The sequence below is a fragment of the Gobio gobio genome (assembly GCF_949357685.1).
Source record: "Gobio gobio genome assembly, chromosome: 14".
Classification (NCBI taxonomy): Eukaryota; Metazoa; Chordata; class Actinopteri; order Cypriniformes; family Gobionidae; genus Gobio; species Gobio gobio.
The window spans coordinates 44,149,440-44,175,590 of NC_137107.1; the positions used below are offsets into that span (position 1 = coordinate 44,149,440).

The 26,151-nt window shown below is 39.7% G+C and overlaps 2 protein-coding genes across 2 annotated transcripts in view; one reads left to right on the forward strand and one right to left on the reverse strand.

The window, feature by feature from the left end:
* ark2ca (arkadia (RNF111) C-terminal like ring finger ubiquitin ligase 2Ca) overlaps window positions 1–23,044 on the forward strand; it is a 25,339-nt gene extending 2,295 nt beyond the window's left edge. Inside the window, exons 2-8 of the mRNA XM_079834064.1 lie at window positions 12,235–12,433; window positions 12,559–12,684; window positions 12,846–12,972; window positions 14,629–14,733; window positions 14,819–14,914; window positions 15,006–15,109; window positions 19,389–23,044. Coding sequence (XP_079690190.1) covers window positions 12,235–12,433; window positions 12,559–12,684; window positions 12,846–12,972; window positions 14,629–14,733; window positions 14,819–14,914; window positions 15,006–15,109; window positions 19,389–19,506 — 875 coding nt within the window. The 3' untranslated portion in view covers window positions 19,507–23,044. The remainder of the gene's footprint in view (window positions 1–12,234; window positions 12,434–12,558; window positions 12,685–12,845; window positions 12,973–14,628; window positions 14,734–14,818; window positions 14,915–15,005; window positions 15,110–19,388) is intronic.
* Window positions 23,045–24,253: 1,209 nt separating this feature from the next.
* b3galt9 (beta-1,3-galactosyltransferase 9) lies at window positions 24,254–25,814 on the reverse strand (the record flags this gene model as incomplete). Its single annotated transcript, XM_079834611.1, has 2 exons — window positions 24,254–25,360; window positions 25,809–25,814. The coding sequence occupies 2 exons, from the start codon at window positions 25,812–25,814 to the stop codon at window positions 24,254–24,256; spliced, it is 1,113 nt and encodes a 370-aa protein (XP_079690737.1).
* Between the last annotated feature and the right edge of the window lie 337 nt (window positions 25,815–26,151).

A 26,151-nucleotide genomic window follows, 5' to 3' on the forward strand; every position in this document is an offset into this window, starting at 1 on the left:
TGATATTTTATAGCGGCTTTTGCAATTAACAAAATGTCTTTAATAGTTTTAATAGATTTAAATGACTCGTGCACTATATTTCAAGTCTTTTGACGACTTATGAGTAAAATGTAAGGTATTGTTCACGGATTATTTTCTCCATAGAAGCTCTGAAATCTTCAATGGTTTAAATGGCCAAAAATGCTATTGTACGGAGCTGAATCTATATGTTCCTCACACAAAACTATATTGAGTGACTAAGTCATATGCAGTAATGGTGTATTTTTTAAAGCCACTGTGAGTGGTTGTTAGTTGAAAAGAGCTGCAGTAAAGATTCAGAGTCTCGTTTTGTTGCATGGAATAAAATGACAGTATGTGGGTATGGAACGAAATGAGAGGGAATAATTCACTCAATTTAACGGTATGTTTACATGACTATTATGTACTAAGAACAGACGACAGTGTTGTCAAAACCACCCGTTCACGCAGATCTGCAAAAATGACTAAAAAGGCTGTATTGTGCATGTCAGGCCAGTAGCTGGCGATGTCACCCCGCAAACACTTAATACGCTTGTGTGAACATGTAATAAGCATGCACGTGTCGTCACAGTTTTCACAAATTCATGTTTTTCTTGTTTACATGGAGACTGTGAGGGCATCGCTTTCATAACCTTGCGTTTTCAGGCCCCGCAAAACGTCATTGTCGTGTAAATTAACGAGCACAACGCATAAAGTTTTCAGTTGAAAGCAGTGCCATGTTCGTTGTGTTCTGTCTTCCAGTTTGTAATGAAGGTAAGATCTTACGGATTTATGAATAAACCGCTCGTTTCACAATCTTTCCGGTCGACTGATATTTATGACATTCGCTTAAAACATTACAATGCTCATGATGATTTTCGTTAACTCTACAGTAAGTTAATCGAGTTCTCCAGCGATGCCATAGAAATATACAGAGCTAACGCAAAAACGTACGTTCGAACACAATTCTCACAAAACGTCTATATAATATAATAAGCTTTATTGATCTCGAAAGAGTAACTCCGGGGCTGCTATTTCAATGCATATGCAAAGTTCATACGGCAGTGTTAAAGACGACCTAAATGGCATATGTTGTCCTCATTTTGGAAGTAATAAAAGGACTCGTAAGAAAGCAGAATTGGCCAAGCGGTAGTTTCCGGCTCTTGACTGGCACACGGCACCCGACCAGCGCTCAAACGCCCCTCATTCATTTGATTTACCCATGCTGCAACGCCAGCACTAGCCTAGCGCTACCGAGCGGCGCTCCTAGCGCTGTGCGAGCGCCAATGTCATCCACTTTACAGGGATCACTAGAACTGCACTGTAGAAGTCCTCCTAGTATCGAAATGTCTCTATTTCTTTGGTTGTGGTTCTCTGCCTTCTGTTCCTGTACTAGGCTGTAATGCATGACCATGTTTATTATTTTCCTCTTGATTTTGATTGTTTCTTTATTTTGGAACATTGAACAGCAAACTCCAATGTATCTTTGTGTAGACATGTCCTGCTGTACTGACGTGTTGTAGCATACACATCTACCCATTGGATGCTGCTTCTGTTATGTTAACTTTATGGAGCATGGTTGGGCCTTGCCTTCGCTCTTTATTTGCATGGAATTATTATTATTACTATTATTATTATTATGATCACACAATTCCACTCATACTAATATTTTCCAATAAAGACTGTAGATTTTCCCCTAACCCTCAGTGTGCTCTCTGCTGATTTCCATGTGTCGTACCCTCAAACCCCTCCCACTCCACTCTACGGCCTCTTTGGCCCCTCCCTCGAGTCATCTCTCAGCTCCTCCCACTTGCCAAAGTGAATCATGGGAATGTGCACTCACAAATATGGAGGCAAAATAGTCACTTCAAGTCACACACATCCCATCTGCATTTCACTATCTGACCTCCTGCGTTAGTGTGTATCTCCTCCTCGTTCACATTTTTTCTTCCGGAGAAACGGGTTTTGAAACGGGAAATCAATACTTAGTCAACATGAACTCAATTCCTGATGGATAAAAACACATCCTGAAGCCTTTTTTGCACTGATTGTCTTGTTTCATTTGGAAATGCTCTACCATTCAAAGATTTGGGGGAAAACATTTATGAATACTTTTATTCAGCAAGGATTTCTCAGTCCCAAAAGATTTCTATTTCAAATAAATGCTGTTCTTGTAAACTATTCAGAGAATCCTGTTTTCAACATCCTCATATCAGAATGATTTCTGAAGGGTCATGTGACACTGAAGACTGGAGTAATGAAGCTTTGATCACAGGAATAAATTGCATTTTAAAATAGAAAACATAAATAATATTTCACAATATTACTTGTTTTACTGTATTGTTTGATTAAATAAATGCAACCTTGGTGAGCAGAAGAGACTTCATTCAAACACATTTAAAAAAAAAATCTTGCTGACCCCAAACATTTGAACTGTAGTGTGCATCGGATTATGAAAATAAAATGGTTTGAACCTTTGTGATATCTTCTGTTAACAGTCTAGATTAGTTTTACTACTCAAAACCAACCAAAATAGTTCCTGGATGTTTTTGTATACGTTTAAAATGTTTATTCATACACATACTTTCTGATTGTTGTTTGGATTAACAGTCATAAATGTAAGCCGGGTTCAGACTACACAATTTCCCTGCTATTATGCGATTTTTGACTCCTAAATTCTTGTCAGACTACACGTTGCTTCCCGACCAATCATCACTCGCCGTCTTTAACGATGTGTGTGATGTCATCAAGAAGGCGGAACTAGTGAGCGACTGACAAGAGCGTAAACAAACGATGGCGACCGAAGCGGCGTGTTTTGTACAGGCTATGTTGTCATCAGAAAAGCCCAAAAGCGAAATGATTCCTCCTAGCAACCTTACTCACAGCAGCGGCATCTTTAACGGGAATCAGAACGAGGCTGTGAGGGAGAGATGTACATCCCTTCAGTGGGCTGTACTATTATTTAACGTGTTTTGGGATTGTTCTATTGACGAAACACAGTAAAACGTATCTTTCCAAGAAATTTCAGTAGAGACAACATGAGCTGTGGAAAATTATAAGTGATTTAGAAGCTTTTTTACAGCGGATGCCATTGAAAACACGGTAAGTCTATCCCTCACAGCCTGGCTTTCATACCCATCATGGTGCTGCTCTGAATAAGGTCAATGCCATCGTCTCTTTCGTTTCGCCCTGTTTGAAAGCCGCGTACCGTACTGAAGAGCTTCTGTGCTCCTATTGGTCAGCATCACAGATGTGTTGGAACTAGACATGTGCCGGTATATGATATATCACGATAATGAACATGCACGATATTGTTAACGTGGGCACTTCAAAGTACCGTGAATAATTATTTCTTACGAATTATTTAAAATGTTTAGAATGCATTTTAAGAATACTTCACCCATAAACCGTTAAAAAATTAACACGTCAAAGAGGAACGTGCACTGATATAAACAAACCCAACGTCCATGAGCAGCACATGGCGGAACGAGTGAATGAAAATACACATTCACTCTCTGACAGAACAGCAGAAATGCAGCCGTTTCCCTGGTAACCCTCGTAAACAAAAGACTTGCTACTAAACACGCAGCCATTCAGTTTTCTGTATTCGCTATGGTGCTCATCACATCACCAAAGACTTAAGGATATTCAGTTTTTATAAGTTATTAAACGTTATAGTATGACAACACTTTTTTTGCAACTTATTTCAATACCGTGATAATACCGTATACCGTGATAAAAGCTTCAGCAATTAATCACAACATGAATTTGATATCGGCACATGCCTAGTTGGAAACCATAGATTGTAAAAAAAAGATGGACGACGTCCCTTCAGTCTCTTCCATTTTTACAAAAGTAAAGCCGCCCTTCTCCCAATATGGCGCTGACATTATATCGGTGTGAAATAAACAGACATGGAAATATAGAAATTAAAGTTAAAGCTATCTCCTTATGAAAATCCTGAAAAAAGTCAGTTGGTGCCTCAGTGACTACTTTGCTCAGAGAAGCTCAATCTCGGCTGTCAATCATTACGCCACACCCCATTTTCAGCATCAAATAACTAACTTAACAGTTCAGTGTGTACATTTTAGTGGCATCTAGCGGTGACGTCCTCTCTCACGAAGCACATAGAGAAGCTACGGTGGCCAACACAGGACAAAGTTGTTGTCGTCTGAGACGGCAAAGAGTAGCTAGTGAGCAGTTTGTCCCTTTAGGGCTACTGTAGAAACATGGCGGCGCAAAATGGCGACTTCACTGTAAGGGGACCCGCGGTGTGTGTAGATAGAAATGGCTCATTCTAAGGTAATAAAAACATAACGGTTCATTGTGTAAGGTCTTTATACACCACTGAAAACATAGTTATGTATATTGCATTGCATTTCTGTCAATAGAGCTTCATAAATATTGCACAGTGGACCTTTTTGTGGACCTAACATGTATATTTTTTTTAAACGAACACTTGAACTTACATCGGAGTCATTAAAAACGACCTAAAAATGACAAACACCATCTTTGGAAAAATTTATTTGAAGTGTCATTTGATTGTTGGTTTGTCTCGGGTACCATAGAGTGGTGCAGGACTGCAGGTAGAACATCACTTTGAAGGCCAAAACGCAAAGCGAGTTAGCATTTTAGCTCTTCCGGTTCCATTGTCCCAAAGAATGTTTTTTTGTTGTTTTTATGGGCGTTTGGTTAAATGGCTGAAATAAGGTCTGTGGTGAACACGAGCTCAAGACACTTTCACGTTTTATTATACAACATAAAAAATGCAAAAATATTACCCACTAGCAAAAGGCGGTTGCTAACAAGTGGCTAAATGGGACTACAGAGTCTGTCGAGGAGATTAAACGTCATCACGCCGAGCAGGTAAGCTCAGTCCGCTTTTACAGCCTCATTATGCTCATAATTGTGCCCATATAAGCTATTCTAACTCAAACGTACTGGGAAAATGTTTTTAGATAACTGAATTGTCGTAAGCTTAGTGATGATTGAATTCGCGCAACCTTGGTGTAGTTCGTCTATAGTCGCCTTTTACTTCTGGCGACTGCATTTAGGCTTCAAAATTCCTAAATTGTTCATCTGTGATTTTAATTATCTTGATGGACAAAACATGCAAGCCTTTGTTGATCACAGAGCTTGTTTTAGCCATAATCCAAAAGCCTATGGGAAAATCCTATTGGGTTTTCTCAAGGGAAACCGAGTGATGCTAACTGCCGGTTGGCCTACAAAGTGACGTCATTCCTGCACCACTCTATTAGATTACATGGAGAGGGCGGGGTTTATGACACTATACTACATCCTGACGCCCATTGTCTTTTACGAATCACCCTACATCAAACGGATCGTGCCAAAATCGGGTTAGTATCGTGTAGTCTGAACCTGGCATTATATAGTCTCTCACAGATAATCAATCTAGATTATAGAGCCTACAGAGAAAACTAAACGTGCAGAAATGGAGGTCCGAGTAAATGTAGATTAGTAATTAGTTAAAAGGATCGTCCGATAGAAAGTGTTAGAGGTGAAGGGTCAGGCCATACGGGAAGGATAAAATGCATCTGAAGGAGTTTTAATCTCAAACTCATTCATTAAGTTCTGCTACCTGACCTTCAGGCGATGACCTTTGTTTCTAATGATGGAGGTCCGGGAGTTTTCACTCACTGGAAATCATAATCTCAGATAGAAGAATGGTTCATGGTTTATTAGGGGCTCACAATGTGCAATATATTGGACGGCGAGTACATCGCACAATTATTCACTGATCAATATTTGTGCCTGGGCTTCTGAGGGAAGCGGAGGGAAAAGATCATTAGAATTCAGAGCGCGTGAACTGCACACTCCATACGTTTCTGCTGATCTAAGAGTTTTGCTCGAATCTCTGGAGCCCTGGGGAATATTTCCCGCTGAGAAAATCACCAGTTTCTCCTCTGTTCTCTTCTCCAAAGGCGGCGTGAAATGAGACAATAACAATTCTATATCAAGAGTTTCTGCACTTTTGCACTCGGAAAATTCCATCATCTCCTCCGAGTGCAACTGTGTTTCCGTTTCCCCAGGGCCGGAGACTTTTGAGCATTTAAAAATGTTTCCCGTGACCTTTTACAACACAATTTTGCCCTTGTATTCTCCTCAGGAAAAAAATGCAATTCAAAATCAACACGGTTTTCTTCAGCATGCTGCTAGAAATGTGTGATTTTAGGATAATGCTCACCCAAAAATTATAATTCTGTCATTTACACACCCTCCACCTTTTTTTTTTTTTTTTCCTCCAAACGATGTTTGTACTTCAATGTTCTTCAAAATATCTCGAGTGTTACAGGTTTGGAACAACATGAGTCTGAGTAAATGTTTCCATCCACCTATTTTTATGTGCATTTTGGTGCATCACATTAAAAAAAAACTCTGGATGATAATGCCAAAATGTACTCAAATGGATACTTTTTTTATCTGATCAGAAGACATGCGCATAAACTGCGACGGAAACTTTTGCCGGATAAATCCCTCGATGCTCAACAAAAACACTCATGTGACACTCCCTCAACAGAGGCTGTAATTGGTTAACTGGACTAATTAGTGGACAAATAGCATCGCACAGCATATCAAATAATGGTTTGGTCGTTCTGAAATGCCTGAGCCAAAGTCTGTCATTAGACTGATTTAGTATAATGACATCCCAGAAGCGTCTCACTGATTGTGTTCCCAAACACCAGCATCTGAACGCAAGATGACGACAGACAGCATTTATGATGGAGGAAAAAAAGAGCCTCCGTTTCTTGCCAGATTGCAGCAACTTTCAATTTTACAGATATTTTGCTCCAAATTACACGAAATTTTGTTCTCTTGAACACATGGGATGCTTTATTCGCAATTTGCGATTATTCCAATTTTGCACACAAGTTAAATTCACAACTTTCAATGGAAACGTATATTTTAGCCGCTTTTCCACCGATGGGCCGAGCGATTCTCGAGAATGGTAAGGAACGGTTCCAGTGGTGTTTTCACTTGAGCCTGGTACGTCACTGCACTGTTACAAACCGTTCTCCACTCTGAATTCTCCAGGATTGCCGAACTGTGCTGGTAGAATCCATGAAATGACGTCCCCACTCAGGATTGGTCACTTGCCCGTTCCCTGGCTACCAGTTTCTCTGTAGCTGCTAAGCACTCTATTTGAGCGACGTAAACAGTTATTAATAGGCTAATTAAGGTAAAATAAATATCTGATCATCCTCTATAATGCGGATATCAGCCCCACAGTGGAAAATGAAACCAAAACCGTACCAGCTGACCTGGATCGGCACGGAATAGAGCGGTTACGCAATGATAACCGCTCGGTCCGACGGTGGAAAAGCGTCTATAATGCTGTGTTCACACCAAACGCGATTAGAGCGTCAAAATCGCGTCTACCGCGTCTAGTTGGACGCTTGAACATTTTGAATCCATGCGCGCGTCCACAGCGAATTGGACGCGCGTATAAATCGAGCGTTTGAAGCGAAATAGACGGGGCTCCAGGAGAAATGTCATAACACCACTCTTTTCATTTTCATTAAAAATATATATTAAACATTAATAGCAACACATGTGGTCCAGGCAACTCCTACATTATTTTCAATAAATGTATATTTAAATATCCTTAAAAAATAAAGTTATGAAACTTCTCTTTGCCCTCAGTCAAAACGATTTGGCAGACAACAAATTATAGATTCAAAGATCACCTGTTAGATCCACACAAGATCAGAGCAAGCAGCAAACGTCAGAAGGACTGGCCGAGGAAAGGCTGTTCTCGCCGGGGTTAATGAGCGCTGAGCGCCCGCTGATCGCCTGGATCTCACTACTCCAAAAACGCAAAAAAAATTTTTTTTAAATAGGCGATCTCTTTATAAATAAACCACAGATTTGAGCTTTAAACAACTACATTCTCACCTGAAAAAGTCTTAATTACATTTTGTGACACAGTAGTATTTTTAAATTAGGCAGGGTTTCTCCTCACCACGTGACAGCAGCAAGCAGGCTCCTGATTGGTTAACACGGCGCGAATTGACTCCAAAGTTCCAATTTTTCAACTCTGGTGTCAGACGCGAAGTCGCTTCAAACGCTTGAATGCACAAAAAGCACCATTCGCGCGTAACGCGCAAGGGGCTCAATTCGCGTCAAATTCGCGCCATTTGCGTGAACTGGACGCGTGAATGAGGCGGAATAGCGCCACAGGACCTCCAGACGCACGTCAATGCGCCTTTCCATTGACTTAACATTGAAATCACTCTGTCTGGACGCTCTGTTCGCGTTTGGTGTGAACGCAGCATTATGATGACAGAATGGTAATTTTTGGGTGAACTGTTCCTTTAAGAAGTGGTATGATTTATTTATTTTTTTGCCATGACATCTTGGGAATCTTTACCAATAGTGTTGGAGCCGTTCACACATAATTCATTTCTCCATTTCACTGCACTACTTTTCCATAGTTTTTTTTTATTTAAACATCCTAGACGGACATCTTTAACTGTTGCACTCTTGTCTAATGTAGGGTCTCGCGCTGTTCGAAATTTTCCCCTGTACCCTCATTCACTATTCCCTACATTACTCCACTAATATCGTCCACTTGAGTGAGTGAATTCGGACACTCAGTGCACCAGAAGGGCTGCTGCTTTTGTATAGTTTCTGCTTGCTGTTTAATAATCATTTGAAACTTGGCAAACTGGCAGCTCCAGGAGTAATGAAATGATTTATCTTGAACTCTCATGGAAACTTGGCTGAATCGGAAATCGCCCCCTATTCACTCAAATAGGGCATTATTTGAGGGGACAGCCATTTATAGTGGTGTTCGAAACCATAGTGGACGATATTGAGTGCACTCATTCAATCCCACATTGCACCGCAATAACGAGTGTACATCCGATGTACACAAAACGGCTTTTCGACTTCACACACTTGTTTTCATTCACTCGTTCACAAGTGAACTATATCAGTGGAGTAATGTAGGGAATAGTGAATGAGGGTATAGGGGGTGATTTCAAACACTGCTTGTGTCATGTGCGGGATGCTGTGATAGACAAGAGCGCAACCGTTAAAGATGTCCGTCTATCATGTACGTAGGGAATAGTGAATGAGGGTTTAGGGGGCGATTTCAGATTCAGCCCTTAATTAAACAATTTAATCGATTAAAAATATATGTATGATATTATGATGTACCCACATTGGACCTGCAGTTTGGAAATTGGATGGATGATTCAGATGCAGGCGTCATCTGGTCGGACGCAGGAATTCATTCAGCGCACCACTCACAATGCATTATGGGTATTCTCCAGCCGAATGTACATCGGTTGTACACTCGTTACTCTGGTGCATTGTGGGATTGAATGAGTGCACTCGATAACGTTCACTACAGCTTCAGACACCACTAAAATGGCTGTCCCCTCAAATAGTGCCCTATTTAAGGGTATAGGGGGCGATTTCAGACACAGCCACGGCATTCTAGAGACACCAGTGCAATAGTTAAAGATGTCCCTCTAGCGCATTTACATTGAAAATCAATGGAGAAGTAGAGCAGTGGAATGGAAAAACAAGTTCTGTGTAAATCGGCACTTGCAACGCAAACGCAGATCTGAATGCCTGACCAACACATGTTGTACATACTTCACATACATTTCTGTGGCTGGAACAAACTTCAATACTCAAGGAGGGGTGATCGTTACAGTCGAGCTTCTGCATATTAACATGGGATATGAGAAATGATTTTAACATGAAATAAAACACTTCAGTTTTAACACACTCAACAAACCATATGTAAGGAGTAATATGTAGCCTTCTAGTCATTATCACAAAAGATCACACTAAAAGAGTGTATTTTGCTTCATCAAACATATAGATGAATGCATTTGAGATATTAATTTGGTGTGTTTTATTGGCTTATGCAAGAAGAACAATATGCATGCATAGCCGATCAAAAGGTCAGTAAAATGAATACTTTCATTCAGCAAGGGCGTCATTAAAGGTGAACATAATGTTACAAAAGATTTCCCACAAAAAAATATAAAGCAGCACAACTGTTTTCAACATTGATAATAAGAAATGCAAATCAACGTCTGCAAAATTACACAAATGACCAAGCAAAATCAAGTATTATAATAGCGTTCTATAAAGGTTTTTACTGCTTGACCAAAGCAGGTTTCCTGTTGGAAGCAGGGAAGTTATTTTGTAAGTGTGTGTGAGAGTCGGACAGCTGAGCGGCTGAAATAGAACTTTTGAGGAGCAGCTGTCAAACACTCCTTCCCTCCCCCTCCATTTCCCTCCCCTCCCCCTGCTCCAATCCCATCATTCCCTCCCTCCCTCCCTCCCTCCCTCCCTCCCTGAAACCCCCAACCCCTCCATCTGTCTGTGTTATGTCCGTCACTGAATCCGTTTGACTGCTGAATCAGCCGCGTCCAGAGCTCATAAACGCCTGTCATTAGGTCCAATAGATTTCCCATTAAACCAGGCCTCCAGTCTGACGCAGTTAGGCGCAGTATATTTCCCCTCGAAGAAAGCACGGCTAATCCCGGGGGAATGGGATCAGTTAGATCCGTGGTAATCCAGATAAAGAACCAGCCCTTACCTGCAGTAACGCAGCCGTTAGATCCAGCAGGTCACGGCGTAAGAATCGTCACCTGGCTTCAGTTAAATAAAGAACAGGTAATATTCACTAAAGCAGGACATCCACCAGACCGGCCTCTGGTTCTGCTTCATGTCCAGCTGATTAATTACACAACATCCCAAACCATTATGCAAACATTTACCATGGTACTACTGTACATTCATAATGAATAGGCCTACGATATCTCAAAATATGTAAGAAGCTTTTAGAATAATTTCTAAAGCATTTACTGTTATAAATATTTAATTTATATATCAATTTTTCATATGTGTATATATATTATTTATTATTATAATATTATAATATATATATATATATATATATATATATTAATAATATATAATATTTTAATCATACATAATATATATATAATAATTTATATTTTTTATTATTATATTATTTATTATTAAAATATAATAGTATTATTTATTATTAAAATATGATATATATATTATTTATTATTATATAATATTATATATATTATTTATTATTAAAATATTATTATATATATTATTTATTTATTTTCATTTATTGATGTTAACATTGTATTTGATTATTTGTTTTTATTTAATACCAAATAAGTTTTTTTCTGTAGAAGCAGTATGTATTTGACTTGTATTTATTATTTTATTTTATTTTATTGAGGCTAATACCAATTTATAACTTGTCTTTAGTAAAAAAAAAAAAAAACTGCATTTAAGATTTATTTATTATTTCATTTAATTGTATTGATGCTAATACCAAATAATAACTGTTTTTAGTTATTTTTCTCATCTTAATTGTTATTATTTAGTTTGTTTTTCTGTACTATAAATATTTATTATTTTACTATTATTTTAGATATCATTTTTATTGATGGTAATACACGTTTTTAACAGTAACAATATTTAAGTTATATTTAATGTAAATTTATTTATTTATTTATTTTGATGGTAATACCAAATTATAAGTTTTCAGTAGTAGCAATAACTAGCCTATTTTATTTGTATTTATTATTTTACTATTATGTTACTTATTTTCATTTTTTGACACTCTTTAGTAACAATAACATTAAATAAAATACAAATTACATTAAATTAAATACAAATTAAATGCAGTTATTGATGCTAATTCTAAATTGACAGTTTTTCTGCATCAACAATAACTATTTTATTTGTATTGTTATTTATATTATTTATTTTCATTATTATTGATGCCAGTAACAGTTTCTCTGTAGTAAAAATAACTTGTAAATGTGGTATTTTAGCACAAACTATTACCATGTTAAATTTTTTTTTTTAAAGTACATGTGTCTTTCTCATTGGTTATGTTCAGAATAGAATACTAGTGTACTATTTACTGAATACTGTACTGTATACGGCAAACTTTTACAAAATATCTATGAATGAATTTATGAATACTTTTGCTTGTGTTTCTATAAGGCTAAATATGTAAACGTTTTTCACAGCAATGATGAAATGTAAAAATGTTAATGCCGTCCAGTTATTATCTTAGGGCAATTTTACATATTGCAAACAATATGACCTTCTGAACATAGCCTTTGTTTTAATTTTTTCACATATTGTCTCTGATCGCTTGTGTGGACTCTCTATTTTGTGATTGGTTGTCCCATACAGGAGCACATTTTAGCAGGCACCAGCATAATCATGCTACCTCCTGCCGGCATTTTCACCTGGCTGCTACAGCAACGCCTCTGCCTGCTGAGTTCCCGCCCCCTCATCTGCCCCCGCCCCAGTACCAGGAAGTCCCGCCCCCTTTCCTACCTCAGGCCTTACAGCAGCAATACCTCATCCAGCAACAGCTACTGCAGCGCAGGTAGAAAGTACTCCTGAACGTATTTGGACACTTCAAAATATTTTATGCTGTCTTCAAGATAGAAGACACAATATGGAGAAACGTTGATAAATAAAAGGTCTATTCCTCATATTGTCGCTCTTCAGACGCACGCAGGAGCGAGTCCCGCTGAACACACATCGGTTACGCCCAGGATATGAATATGCTCCGCCCCTCCATGTCCCACAGCCAATCCCACAGCAGCCCAGATACCTGGCGGAAGGCACCGACTGGTGAGTTCTGCAATGCATACAAAGCAGCAGTAAACTAACTTCATCAAGCGATAGGAATTATTTTTGTGATTAAAAAGGGAAATACACTGCTGCTGATTAAGTGTTTTTAAATGACTCTTCATTAAGTGAACGTGTGTGTGTGTGTGTGTGTGTGTTTACAGGGATCTGAGTGTGGACGCAGCTGTGCCACATCAGTATCCTCTGCAGCAGATTCCTCAACCCTACCAGCATTACCTGGCCTCACCCAGAATGCACCACCTCCCCAGGAACACCTCCTCCACCCAGGTGGTGCGTGTCTAAGCAACGTGTGTGTGTGTGTGTGTGTGTGTGTGAGTGTGTGTGAGTGTGTGTGTGTGTGTGAGTGTGTGTGAGTGTGTGTGTGTGAGTGTGTGTGAGTGTGTGTGAGTGTGTGTGTGTGAGTGTGTGTGAGTGTGTGTGAGTGTGTGTGTGTGAGTGTGTGTGAGTGTGTGTGAGTGTGTGTGTGTGTGTGTGTGTGTGTGTGTGTGTGTGTGTGTGTGTGTGTGTGCATGTATGTGTTTATATGCGTGGTGTGTGTGTGTGTGTATACATATACATATACGTATATGCGCGCAGATACAGACGCACACACGCACACAGACGCACACAGATGCACACACACAGACGCACACACAGACACATACATAGTCAAACCAAACATTATTCAGACACACACAGACAGACAGACACACACATACACACACCCACACACACACAGACATACAGACACACACACATACATATTCAAACCAAACATTATTCAGACACACAGACAGACAGATGCACACAGACAGACAGACAGACACACACATACATACATAGTCAAACCAAACATTATTCAGACACAGAGACACACACACACACACACACACACACACACACACACACACACACACACACACACACACAGACACACACAGACACAGACAGACACACACACATACATAGTCAAACCAAACATTATTCAGACACACACACACACACACACACACACACACACACACACACACAGACACACACATACATAGTCAAACCAAACATTATACAGACACACACACAGACAGACACAGACAGACACGCATACATAGTCAAACCAAACATTATTCAGACACACACACACACACACACACAGACACACACATACATAGTCAAACCAAACATTATACAGACACACACACAGACACACACAGACACACACATACATAGTCAAACCAAACATTATACAGACACACACACAGACACACACACACAGACAGACACGCATACATAGTCAAACCAAACATTATTCAGACACACAGACACACACACAGACACACACACAGTCAAACCAAACATTATTCAGACACCAGATATATTTTTTTACTAGTGCAAGACACTATTGTTAATTTATGTAAGTGAGGATGGCAAAATAAAGTAAACTGTGACATATTATACCCAAAAATTCTTCATACAGTGACTTCCAGTACAATTGAAATTTGGGACCAAAATTATTCAGACACTTTGACCTGACCATGTTTTGCTTCAGTGTTTTTTCTTTAATTGCTAACATGACTTTTTACACCACAGAATGAACAGAATAAAGCATTGCTTGGTTGACCTAAATTCGTATAATCTAATTGTGTAATTCAATTGAACAGCTGACAGCTGATTGGTTTATAGAAAGGTCTGTAATGGATTGCAATCAAAGTTATCTGACATTATCAAGATAAATTTGTTCTGACACAGTTCTTGTCATATTTTATTAGCATTTTCTAAACTATAGCGAATAAACTGTGATCATGTGAGAAAATGTTTAAGGTGTCTGAATACATTTTGGTTTGACTGTATACAAACACACACACGCACTGAGTGTTGAATGTGGTCCTCAAACACAGAGAACCGAGATGTAGATGTGTTTTAGTCATGTATGTTGTATTTTTTTGGCAGGTTGTCCATGAGATAAGGAATTATCCATATCCACAGCTCCACCTGCTGGCGCTGCAGAGCTTGAGTCCCAGCAGACACTCTTCTGCGGTTCGGGAGAGTTATGAGGTAACACACGCACAGATGAATACTAGCACACACACACACAGTCATGCTTTGCTCCACTTAACACCGAGTCTGTGATTGTGTGTAGGAGCTGCTGCAGTTAGAGGATCGATTGGGAAGCGTCAGCAGAGGGGCCGTGCAAACCACCATAGAGAGATTCACCTTCCCGCACAAATACAAGAAGGTTCATAATACATATGGTTTTATATTTTTATTTTCATGTCCAGCCCAGAGTTTTCTGCTGCTAATATGCTTGTGTGTTTGTGTGTGTGTAGCGGAAGCCGCTGGATCTGAAGTTATATGAGAGTGAAGAAGAGTCTGATGTGGATGAGAAATGCACCATCTGCCTCTCCATGCTGGAGGATGGAGAAGATGTCAGGTAGTATAGAAGACAGAAGCGCTATACAAACACTACCGTTCAAAAGTTTGGGGGCGTGAGAGTTTGAATATTCACCAAGCCTGCTTTTATTTGATCTAAAAAAAACGGTAATATTGTGAAATATTATTACAATTTAAGAGAATTTTTTTCTATGTGAATATATTTTAAAATGCTATTTATTCCTGTGATCAAAGCTGAATTTTCAGCATCATTACTCCAGTCTTCAGTGTCACATGATCCTTCAGAAATCATTATAATATGAGGATTTGCTGCTCAAGATAACTTCTGATCAATTTAATGCATCATTGCTAAATGAAATGGTCAATTTCTTTCTCTCTTTCCAAAAAAAAAATCTTACTAACCCCAAACTTTTGAACGGTAGTACTACACCTGGGTCAGTGAACTTCAGGAGTTGATACAAATATATTATTTAAACAAATGTAAATGTGTTGTTAAATTATTGAAATATTAACTTAAAACTTAAGGGGGTAATTGGATCAGACCTGACAAAGTTTCTAAATCTCTGTACTACATTATAAATACTACATAATACCAGTGTTATTTTAGTATTATGTATATACTATTATAGTGTTTATTAATATTTTGAATTAGCTTTTATTTTTTATATTTTCAGCTAAATTTAAGTTTTAAAGGGGTCATGAACCGCATTCTTTTATGTTACCTGGGGTGCACTTATAATGCTACCATGATTTTGTGATTGTGAAAAGTGTTGATTATAGCATTATATTCAATGGATTATTTTCGAATCATTATAGCATCATAATTCTATTCTTATAGATATATGGCATTATATTCTGATCGTGGCGTGAAAGGTTGCAGTGATGAGCATTGTAACCAGATCACAGACATGTTGAGTGCATGAATGCAGCAATCTGTAAATAAGTCGAATCTAATAGTAAGTAAGGGATTCGTTGATTATAGCAGGATTTTGGCACTGATAAACTCGCGCTGTTTGATTGACAGCTCCAGTGATTTTAAAGGAAGCGTTCTTTGATCGCTTTCTATATATAATTTAATCAAAGTTGAAATAACAGATTATTTTCATCCTACTAAGAGAAACTCTTTTGTCATTCCGATTAAAATCCTTCCGATTGGACTGTCGGTGGACTGTTTACATGAGACGTTATCTAAACCGATTTGTGCTGACTTTCAATCGGAATCATTTTGTGACATGTGCACATAGTTTGTCTGCCGCATCAGATTCGTAACGTTAACTGCGACGTTCGTGGATCAATAGTTCTGTGTTGGTAATCTTTATATTAATTTATTTTTCTGTGGGTGGACAATGAACATGCAGTAGTTTAACCTAATTGATGTCCTATACAATGGCTATTTCAACAGCTGTGAATGATGAATGCGGACTCAAAATTAATTCAATTCATTTATTTTGAAAAAACACAAAATGAACAATACAATGCACCCAAATTATTAATAAAAACATAGGATATACGGTGAAACATGAATGAAAGCATTCAAGACGTGCTCCGCATCATTACTAGTATATAAATACTAAATCCATATATATATATATATATATATATTTCATATGATTAAAGGGGCTATATGCGTTTTTCTGAAATTTAATCTCGCGACTGACACCTGTGGCCAAAAAACAGAACTGCTCTTATTTTCTGCTCGCTCTCGCAGCGGTGGTGACGTCACATCCGCAGACAGTGCGGGAAAAACCTACCCGCCAGAAAATAGGAAAAATAGGATACAGGCTTATAGGTGCACCCACTGTGAGCGGACAAGGTGTCAGTATGCTCATCAGGAGATGTTTGAGTCATAAATGGTAAAATAAAAAGGCTATTGTTACGTTTATTTTGGGGAAAAAGTTGCATATAGCCCCTTTAAGGAAATATACCATAATCACAGAGGTATAAATATTGACAAAAGTCATTAAAGTAGACTGTGGTTAACGTTAATGTTACTTAATCAATTTGAAGTTTTGAAGTTGTTGAACTTTTTTTATATATAACTTACGAGAAACAGAGAGAAATGTCCACACACGTGGTCTCCAGCAGCTTGAATGTTCCCCGTTGCCATGGCAACTCTCAATGGCCAACAGGACTTGTACAGTTTTATAAAAACTATTTATTACTTGTTGTAAAGTTGTGTAAGTATCAACTCAGAAAAATACATTCTTCTGTCAGGCGCAGTTGAAGCCTATAGGACAAACGTCGTCAAGATGAGATGGGAGTCCAACATAACTTAAAAAGTTTAACACCTCAGAAAAATGAACTTTCCTCTCTTGTCAACATTAGCCTGGTGTGAGCGTGGCGCGCGCTCTTCAGTGGTGGAGGCGCGTGTGCTGTATATCATGTCACACAGAAGGACGTGCACTCACATACCCCTTTTCCACCAAAGCAGAGCTAGAGCTAGATCGGAGCCAGAGCCTAGTTTCAAATCGGTTCTTTGTGTTTCCACACCCAAAGCCCCAGCTCCGAGCCAGGAAAAGTGGTTCTTAAGTAGCACCAAAACATTGCTGGGCTAGAACAGGGCTAGAAGTAAGAACCGATTACGTCAGGCGCTGGGGGCGGGGTCAACAAGACCAACACAAACTGGAGATCCGCCATTGTTGAAATAGCAGCTAATGGAGCTAACAGCTGCTGCTCGTTTGTAATCTCCGTCTATACAAATTAAGGCGAACTGCATGAATGCGTTGGATTCGCTGTGTTTTTGTTGTGTTTTGATGCCGATGTAGGATCGTAAAGCCATGTGAATCAATAGTAACGCAACGTTTGCATTGTTGATGGAAGGCTTGTTCGCAGCGGCGCTGTGCAGACCGATCGCTGTATGACAACGAGTCCAGCGAGAGCACATGACTCCTTATGCTTTTGATTCACTCATGCGGGTTTTTATATATATATATATATATCTATCTATCATACGTGGATCGGTCTGCGCAGTGACGATGCATCTCGAACAAGCCTGGTGTGTTTGTGTTTCCCCGCTGCCCAGGGTTGCCAGGTTTTCACAACAAAACCCACCCAATTGCTACTCAAAACAAGCCCAATCGCGTTTCAGGGGGGCTTCCCCGGTAAAAATCACATTTGGGGGTAAAATATGTGTTTTTTGGCATGGTTGCCTACTAAAATTTGCATTCCCGGGGCTAAATATCACATAATTGGGGTCGCTTTATCCCGCGGACATGAAAAAACAGCCCGAGGCAAAACCACGGACTTGGCAACACTGCCGCTGCCTCGCTAGCGTTGCTGAGAAAAGAAGAGACGTATACAGTGACGTAAGACCTGGCTCTGTTGTGGCTCTCAGCATGTGGAAAAGCAAACGGTTCTTAGAAGGCTCCTCAGTCGAACCAACTATGAACTGGGACTAGCTCTAGCACTGCCTTGGTGGAAAAGGGGTAACAGTAATCGGATTAAGTCCTTTACATGGTGGAATTTTTCGTTTGATCGGTTCATGAAAAGGTTTATCCCACCCTTCTCAAACCTATACCAATTTAATTCGGTTTGGGCATTTTTATTCCGATTGAGGTGTTTATATGGAGCATTTTCATTCGGACTGGACTTTTAAACCGATTACAGTGATCCATGTAAACGCACCTACTGTGAAGTTGACCGTTTAGTCACTGGTTTCATTTACTGACACACAGACAAAGAACATCTGACTGTACATGAATCATTACATTTCAGATCAGGCATTAGAATAAACACGGTTATTTGCATGTTTTCACATTACTGTCGAGTCGTAAAAGTGTGTTTGCAAAGCCTGCGCTGAAATTGCGAAATGTGAAATGTACCGGATACAAATAAATAAGGCTCAACTAAGACACATTGTTGAAAATAAATAGCCACATAATGTTATTTTTAGTCCAGTTATCCTGTGTCGCTCTTCTCTCCTTGTCATCTCACTAACACGCCAGTGGGCGGGGCCAAAGTTGGAATGATGTAGTAGGCGTTGATTTTCTTCTGCAGAGGCGGTCTTTCATAATAGGCACATTCCACAAGGAGTCGTTCTCTGGGCTTGGTTACAATAAAAGCTATTTTTGGACTAACAAGGACATTTTCAGTTCTGAAACTTACAGGATATTCTTATAGTATGTAAGAAATTGTCAAAATTTGCTTTCTCAGTTCATGACCCGTTTAATAATTTTGTTGTGTGCCTTTATCACTAAAAAACGTGTAAAAACCGAAGTAAACTTTGAGCTTAACTTTACTCATCTTAGTAAACCATGTCTATACTGACAAAAACATAAAGAATAAGTGGGCTAATCTCTCTCTCTTGGTCTCTCTTTCAGGAGGTTACCCTGTATGCACTTGTTCCATCAGGGGTGTGTGGATCAGTGGTTGGCCACCAGTAGGAAGTGTCCCATCTGCAGAGTGGACATCCAAACACAGCTCACCCCTGAGAGCTGAAACACACACAGCGAAATAACACGCATTAACAAATAACTCACACACACATGCTCTCTTTCGCTCTTATACATCTATACAGACATTTCCATCCACACACTGTATATTACCTACACACATGTGTATGAGCCATCCAACACACACTAAACACACACTCACATGCTTTACTGAGCCAATGACAATAACTGACACTACACACTCACACACACACACACGCTGGTAGAACTTACTAAAGGGTCTGTCGCAAGGAGTGATTCTGTCCGTAGGGAAATGGTGTGTGTCCGTAGCATGTGTGTGTATTTGTGCAATTCCTTAAGCCATGAACTTTACTAAAGACCCTCAGCTTGCATACAATACACACACACACACTTACACACTTATTATAATATATATATATACACAATGAAGCGGATAAGACACTGTCAATCTAGCTGCTGGAGTGTGTGTGTGTGTGTGTGTGTGTGTGTGTCCACTGTATTTCTGATCTGCAATACTGCTTTAGTCTTACACACTGGAGCTACTTCGGCTTGCGTGTGTGCGTATGTACGCTTGTTCACCATTTTGGTGCGCGTGTATCGTATGTGTGTTAATATTTTCATGGGTCATTGGGTTAGCGGTGCACGACAGTGCATGTAAAGAAGCCAAAAAAAGAACACATGCTCAACGAAAACACAAAAGCAACTCATTTCTGAGACAGCAGGAGGAGGGCTGTTGTCGTATACACAAAAAAAAAAAACAAAGTAGGCGGAGAATGTTGTGATTGGTGGATTTGTGTAGATAGGCGCAGTAGTAGTTGCATGCATCTGTGCTTGGGTTGTTGTTTCAAGGTACACCTGGAAGTGTGTATGTGTGAGAATGCATGAATGTGTATTAGCTCCTTTAAGCTGTGACGATCCGTAACATTATCAGACTCATGTAGCTAGCGAGCGTGTGCGTGCGTGCGTGCGTGTGTGCAAGAGAGAGAGACCCTGCCATGACCTTTGACCCTAAATGCCTACTGAAAAAAGCACATGTGAGCATAGCTGAAGTGCCCGGCCTCACTCTGGTGCTGCGCTGCCATGGTTACTGTATTTATTATTGGTATTTAAAACATGCAGTGTTTGGAGGGGGGCGGGGCTTGTGCGTGTCCAACCATGTTCTTGTGTGACAGGTTTCCCCTCGTGGTTGCTATGCTGGATGCTATGCTGTATTGCTAGAACTACAATGTAGAATGTCGTGTGATAGAGGACCATCCGCCAACAGCACACAAGCGGGTCGAGAAGGACGAACCAGGAATTATTCGTATTTGCCCCACCAAGGCCCGAAACGTATGCGAGCTGCAACAGTTTTCTGCTATGATATAGAACTGTTAAGATGTGAACAATAGCACATCTGGAATAATGGTGCAGACGTTTGAACGCCGTCGCACTGAAGTTTGCAAAAATGCACATTAAAAAAGGGAAGCATGCTTGCAATGTGTAGGTTTCTGGCCTTGCGCTTTAGTTTTTTTTTTTTTAAAGCATAATTTTAACAACTTACAATTCTTTTGTGCATTGTTTTTCGAAATGTCTTTTAGGTCAAATTTGCATATTAAGCCAATTGCCAAAAAATTTGGCCACACTTAAACAAACAAAAAACCCTTAATTTCAGCCAATGAACTGCATTTTTTTGGCCTGCGCGTCGGCTCCTTCCCCTCAGTGTTCTGTGTGCTGATTGGTGGATGATGGCTCGTGTTGATCGTTTACACAGGGTTATGTCCGTTGAAATGCCTTAAGTATTTAACAATCATAATTTATTACTAACTGTAGATATTGTGGGTGCGTATTTAATTTTGTATAGTTTCATTTTTTGCAATGGAATCATATTTTATTTATTTAGAAATAACACAAAATGATTAAAACTCTTACCTCATGTTTGAGTTGGTTTGCGGGAATGCTTCGCATGCGGTTGGTCGTGTTCGTGTGTGTTTCTCCCTTTGGTGCTGTGACCTTACTGACATTCCGCTCGCTGATTGGTCAGACGCGGCAGCGGAGTGGGAGTATTATGGGTTTTGATTCGCTGTCCTGTTTGCACTCTTAGTTTTCCAAGGCCACCCTCTCACTGGCATCGTTTTTACCACTCTGGCGACCTTTGCAACAATCTTTCTCTTTCTTTCTCTCTGTAAGTCTTTCTTACATTGTTAATGTTTACATGATCTTTACCTCTCCCGTCTCATAACTGTGTCTATAGTCGACTAGTGTTTTATTCTTGTTAATGTTTACATCCTTTTATTGCTTGCGTTCTCTTTTCTCATGCTTGTTCTGTCTTGAACAGTCTTAAATTGTTAATGTTTACATCTGTGGGTGTGTTCAAAATCTAGTGAGCTTCCCTACATGGGTAATTACCTTTCTAAGGCAGCATACTAACCTCATAAGTGACTGTTTTGAAACGCACTTCATAGGCAGCAACAAATACACGACGCGCAATACTTTTTCATATTAGCAGATTGCTAAGCTAGCAACCCGATATGCATAAAAAAATATTGCATGCACAAATAATGTGTAAAATAGTCCATTGTTAATTACATGGAACTGTTTTTATCCATACATTTGGGTACTAAAATGAATGACAGTTCTGATTGTGCCCGCATTCTCCACCACTTTTGTGGCAGAGATTGTTGCAACGCATTCTGGGATTGTCTTTCCTATTAAGCATATATGTGATTTTTAAATCCTTTATAACAGTCATCGCCTAGGCACTGTGCATATGGTGTTGTCTAGCCTAGGTAGGAGGCTCACTAGGTTTTGGAACAAGCCCATGTTTTTCTCTCAATCTCTCATTCCTTGTGCCTATTTCTGTTTTATTCTCAATCTTCATCTCTGATGTTGTCAGTCAGCACTTTCAGACTGTCTCCAGGGCATGTGAAACCTCTCTCTTCCTAGTTTATTTTGCCAGTCTCTCTCTTTCTCTTTCTCTCTCTCTCTTTCTCCCTGTCTCATGGCAGGGTCAGGACTAACAGAGTATGATAAAGCACAACAGATTTAAAATGCATGTTTTTCTCAGGTTTGAATATATACATGACTAAATAGAAATCTACAGCTACATAGAGAAAATAAAAACTAGTGCAGATGTTCTACTAATGATATTAGAGGATTGATTTTTTTTGCTGCTGCTTGCATTTGAAAAACAATACAAAACCAACAAAAAAAAAAAAAGACATTAATAACAATGTTATCCTAAAAGTGCCAGTGACAGGGGTGCCGCGTGCTGTGGGTGTTTTTTCACTAGCGGATTTTCTAGCAGAATATAGACTATTTATCATTCATATTAAAGCAATAGCGCCTCCTGCTGGTGTGACTGCTAGTACGTAACTGGTCGAGTAAAAAAAGTCAGTGTAAAATGTTAGAATTCTCTTTTGGTGGAATTTTTGTACCTTATTTATTACTACTACTAATGATGAATTTAAAAGTGGCATTGCTAAAATGTTTTTGGTTTGTTTTGTTTTCATTTTGTTTAATTTCAAAGCTTGTACATTATCCTTTTTGTATGTGCTCATTTTGTAATAAAAACTGTTGAAATGCTTGAACGGCTGTTTTGTGTCTTGCACTTTCACAAGCACATTTTGCTTTCAATCATCTTCCTATATAAAGTCATTGCTGAAACCTGGTTTTACATAGTTTCTGGCTGCTCCAAGCAGGCTGGTTGAGATGGTGTGTACAAAGCATAGATGCTGATTTGTAATGTGCACAGTGTTTTATTTTATTTTAATTCAGTCAATGTATTGAGGGAGCAGTTCACCCATCTTAACAGTAGAGGGCCAAATAATCTCTTTTAAATGCCTAATGAGACAATATATGCACTGCACAATTCAAATACACACAAAATTTACATTTTAATGTACATTCACTTAAATACTGTCTCATCTTTGGCATTTATTTGTGGATATATTCCGTAAGAGATGCAAGAGAGTGTATCATCCGTGTATAATATGCTAATTTATTTTAATAATTTATGAAACCTCCTACATTCTCCGTTACCAAAGCAATAAATAATTCACTTTCACTTTTTTCTTCTAACACTGTTGTACGTATGACACAGAGGATCTAAGAATCATTAGAGTCGAGGTGAATTTGTGTTTGCAATGCAATATCCTTCTGCAATGAGGCATTTACCGTTCAAAAATTTGGGGTTGGTAATATTTTTAGTCTTTTTGAAAGAAGTTTCTTATGCTCACCACGGCGGCATTTATTTGATTAAAAAAAAACAGCAATATTGTGAAATATTACAATATACAATAACTTTTTTCTATTTGAATATGTTCAAATGCAATTTATTCCTGTGATCAAAGCTGAATTTTCAGCATCATTACTCCAGTCTTGTGTCACATGATCCTTCAGAAATCATTCTAATATGAGGATTTGCTGCTCCAGAAACATTTCTGATTATTATCGATGTAAACAGTTGTGCTGCTTCATATTTTTGTGGAAACGCTGATACTTTTTTCCATTATTTTATAATGAGAACGTTTAAAAGAACATAATTTATTTGAAATAGAAATCGTAGAACAATCAATTTTGATCAATTTAATGCATCCTTGCTGAATAAAAGTATTTCTTTCAAAAAGGAAAAAATTACTGACCCCAAACCATTTTAATTTCATGTCAACTTGAAGGCCTTTTATGGTCTTAAATAATAGTACAGATGAATCTGAACACTTTGCGAAATGTTTTGATATTTTTGGTAAATTCAATTTATGCATCTAAGAGACACACATAAACTATCCCTGTCCATTCTAGCCCTGGGTGTTGTCGTTATTCATAAAGGAGAGTTTATCCAGGTAGGTCATTGCTTTGCACACTACCAAGCTATAATATGTCTCCAGCATGCCACAGCCCCTTCCCTTTCCTGCCCCTAAATCCTGCCAAGCCACGCCCATCAGCCCCGCCCCCATTCCTGCCGAGCTGAATAGGAAGTTATAGCAGCAGGGGTTATAGCGAATGTGACGGTCACCGGAAAACCGAGCGCTGTGAGTGGCCACCACGCCTGCCCGTCTTGCACACAGGCCAATCAGAACGTCGGAGGGGAGGGGCAGCGATACGTCCTCTGCGGCGACATAAACTTTTCTCACAACGTCTTGAGATAGAAGGAAGGCCGGGCCAGAGCAGTAGTCTGGAAGGTATTTATCAGGATACACCTGAAAGGGCAGGTAATACGGTTTGTCGGGGTTTCTCTCAGGTGCGGCCCGATGGATGACCCTGCCCAGGTAAAGGTCATCCGGATGCGTTCTCAGTCCCAGCAGGTATGTTGTAAGCGCAGGAAGGTTTAAATACACAGAATCCTCAGAAAGAACGATAAATCGGGCTTGTGGGCAAAAAAGTAGGATCCAGCGAAGCGCCATTTTAACTTGTTCCCAGTGTCCTCTCTGCCAGTCTCCCCTCGAAATGCCTCCCTCGAACTGCACGATGTCACCATACCGTGCCGACTCCTCCCTCATCATCTCTTGCTCCACCCCTAAAGGGGAGGGGCCAGTGAAAAACAACGTCCGCACGGCAACACGGTGCACCGAAGTCTGATTGGCCCAGGAGTTTCGGACCGCCTCTCTCTGGCTCAAGTTACCAGGGGAACTCAAGACCACCGTAAGGATGAGGAGGTCCTGATGATGAAGGCAGGGTTCTGTGTTAAAGGGATAGAGCAGTGAGGTGTTGACCCTGGTCTCAGTCAGGTCCAGTTTGCGTGCACGCTCCCGGACCTCGAGGACAAAGCGGTCAGTGTAGGCGGCGGGAGAAGACTGCAAGAGAAACTCTTCGACTATGTCACCGCCAAACAGCAGCGCGTGAAACAAGATGACGTTACACAACAGGAAGCACCACTGATGAGTCTGCAGCCGAAACACACAGATCTGGGAGAGAGAGTGGAGCAACAAATATGACCAAATTATAGCAACAACTTGAGTCTAGGGTTAATCAGAAGTCTTGCTGGTTCTGCCAGTTAAGCAAGTAACCAGCACAGTCCATAATGAGTCCATATTGAGACCTCACAGTCCATATTGAGTCCATATTGAGACCTCACAGTCCATAATGAGTCCATATTGAGACCTCACAGTCCATAATGAGTCCATATTGAGACCTCACAGTCCATAATGAGTCCATATTGAGACCTCACAGTCCATATTGAGTCCATATTGAGACCTCACAGTCCATATTGAGTCCATATTGAGACCTCACAGTCCATATTGAGTATCCAAAACACAACATATGCTGGATATACAGACCAGAATATTCTAGAATTTGTAAAGAGGCTATATAGAGAGGAACAATAATAGGAGCTGAGGACAAATATTGACTTACCTTCATGATGTCCCTTTTAGGGTGTCTTTCTTTCTCTCTGTCTCCTCTTCTAAATCAAAACTCCTATTCAGTTTTCTGTCCCATGAACTAGTGTGCGTGCTGCTCACCTGCTCGACGTTGTTTCTACAGTAAACTGACACCAGGCAGGTAATGGTAACATAACACAGCTCCGTCTCCACTGGGCAAAGATGTCCAGCTTCACCTGCAGTAATAATGGATGATGTCGGGATACATTACTCAAGAGGAACTCACACACTGGCTCTTCCCAGACCGCTAATATTTTCCTCGACCTGTATCACTTAAAGCTGGTGTTTTGTTCCGATCTAACAGAACGTTTTGTAGA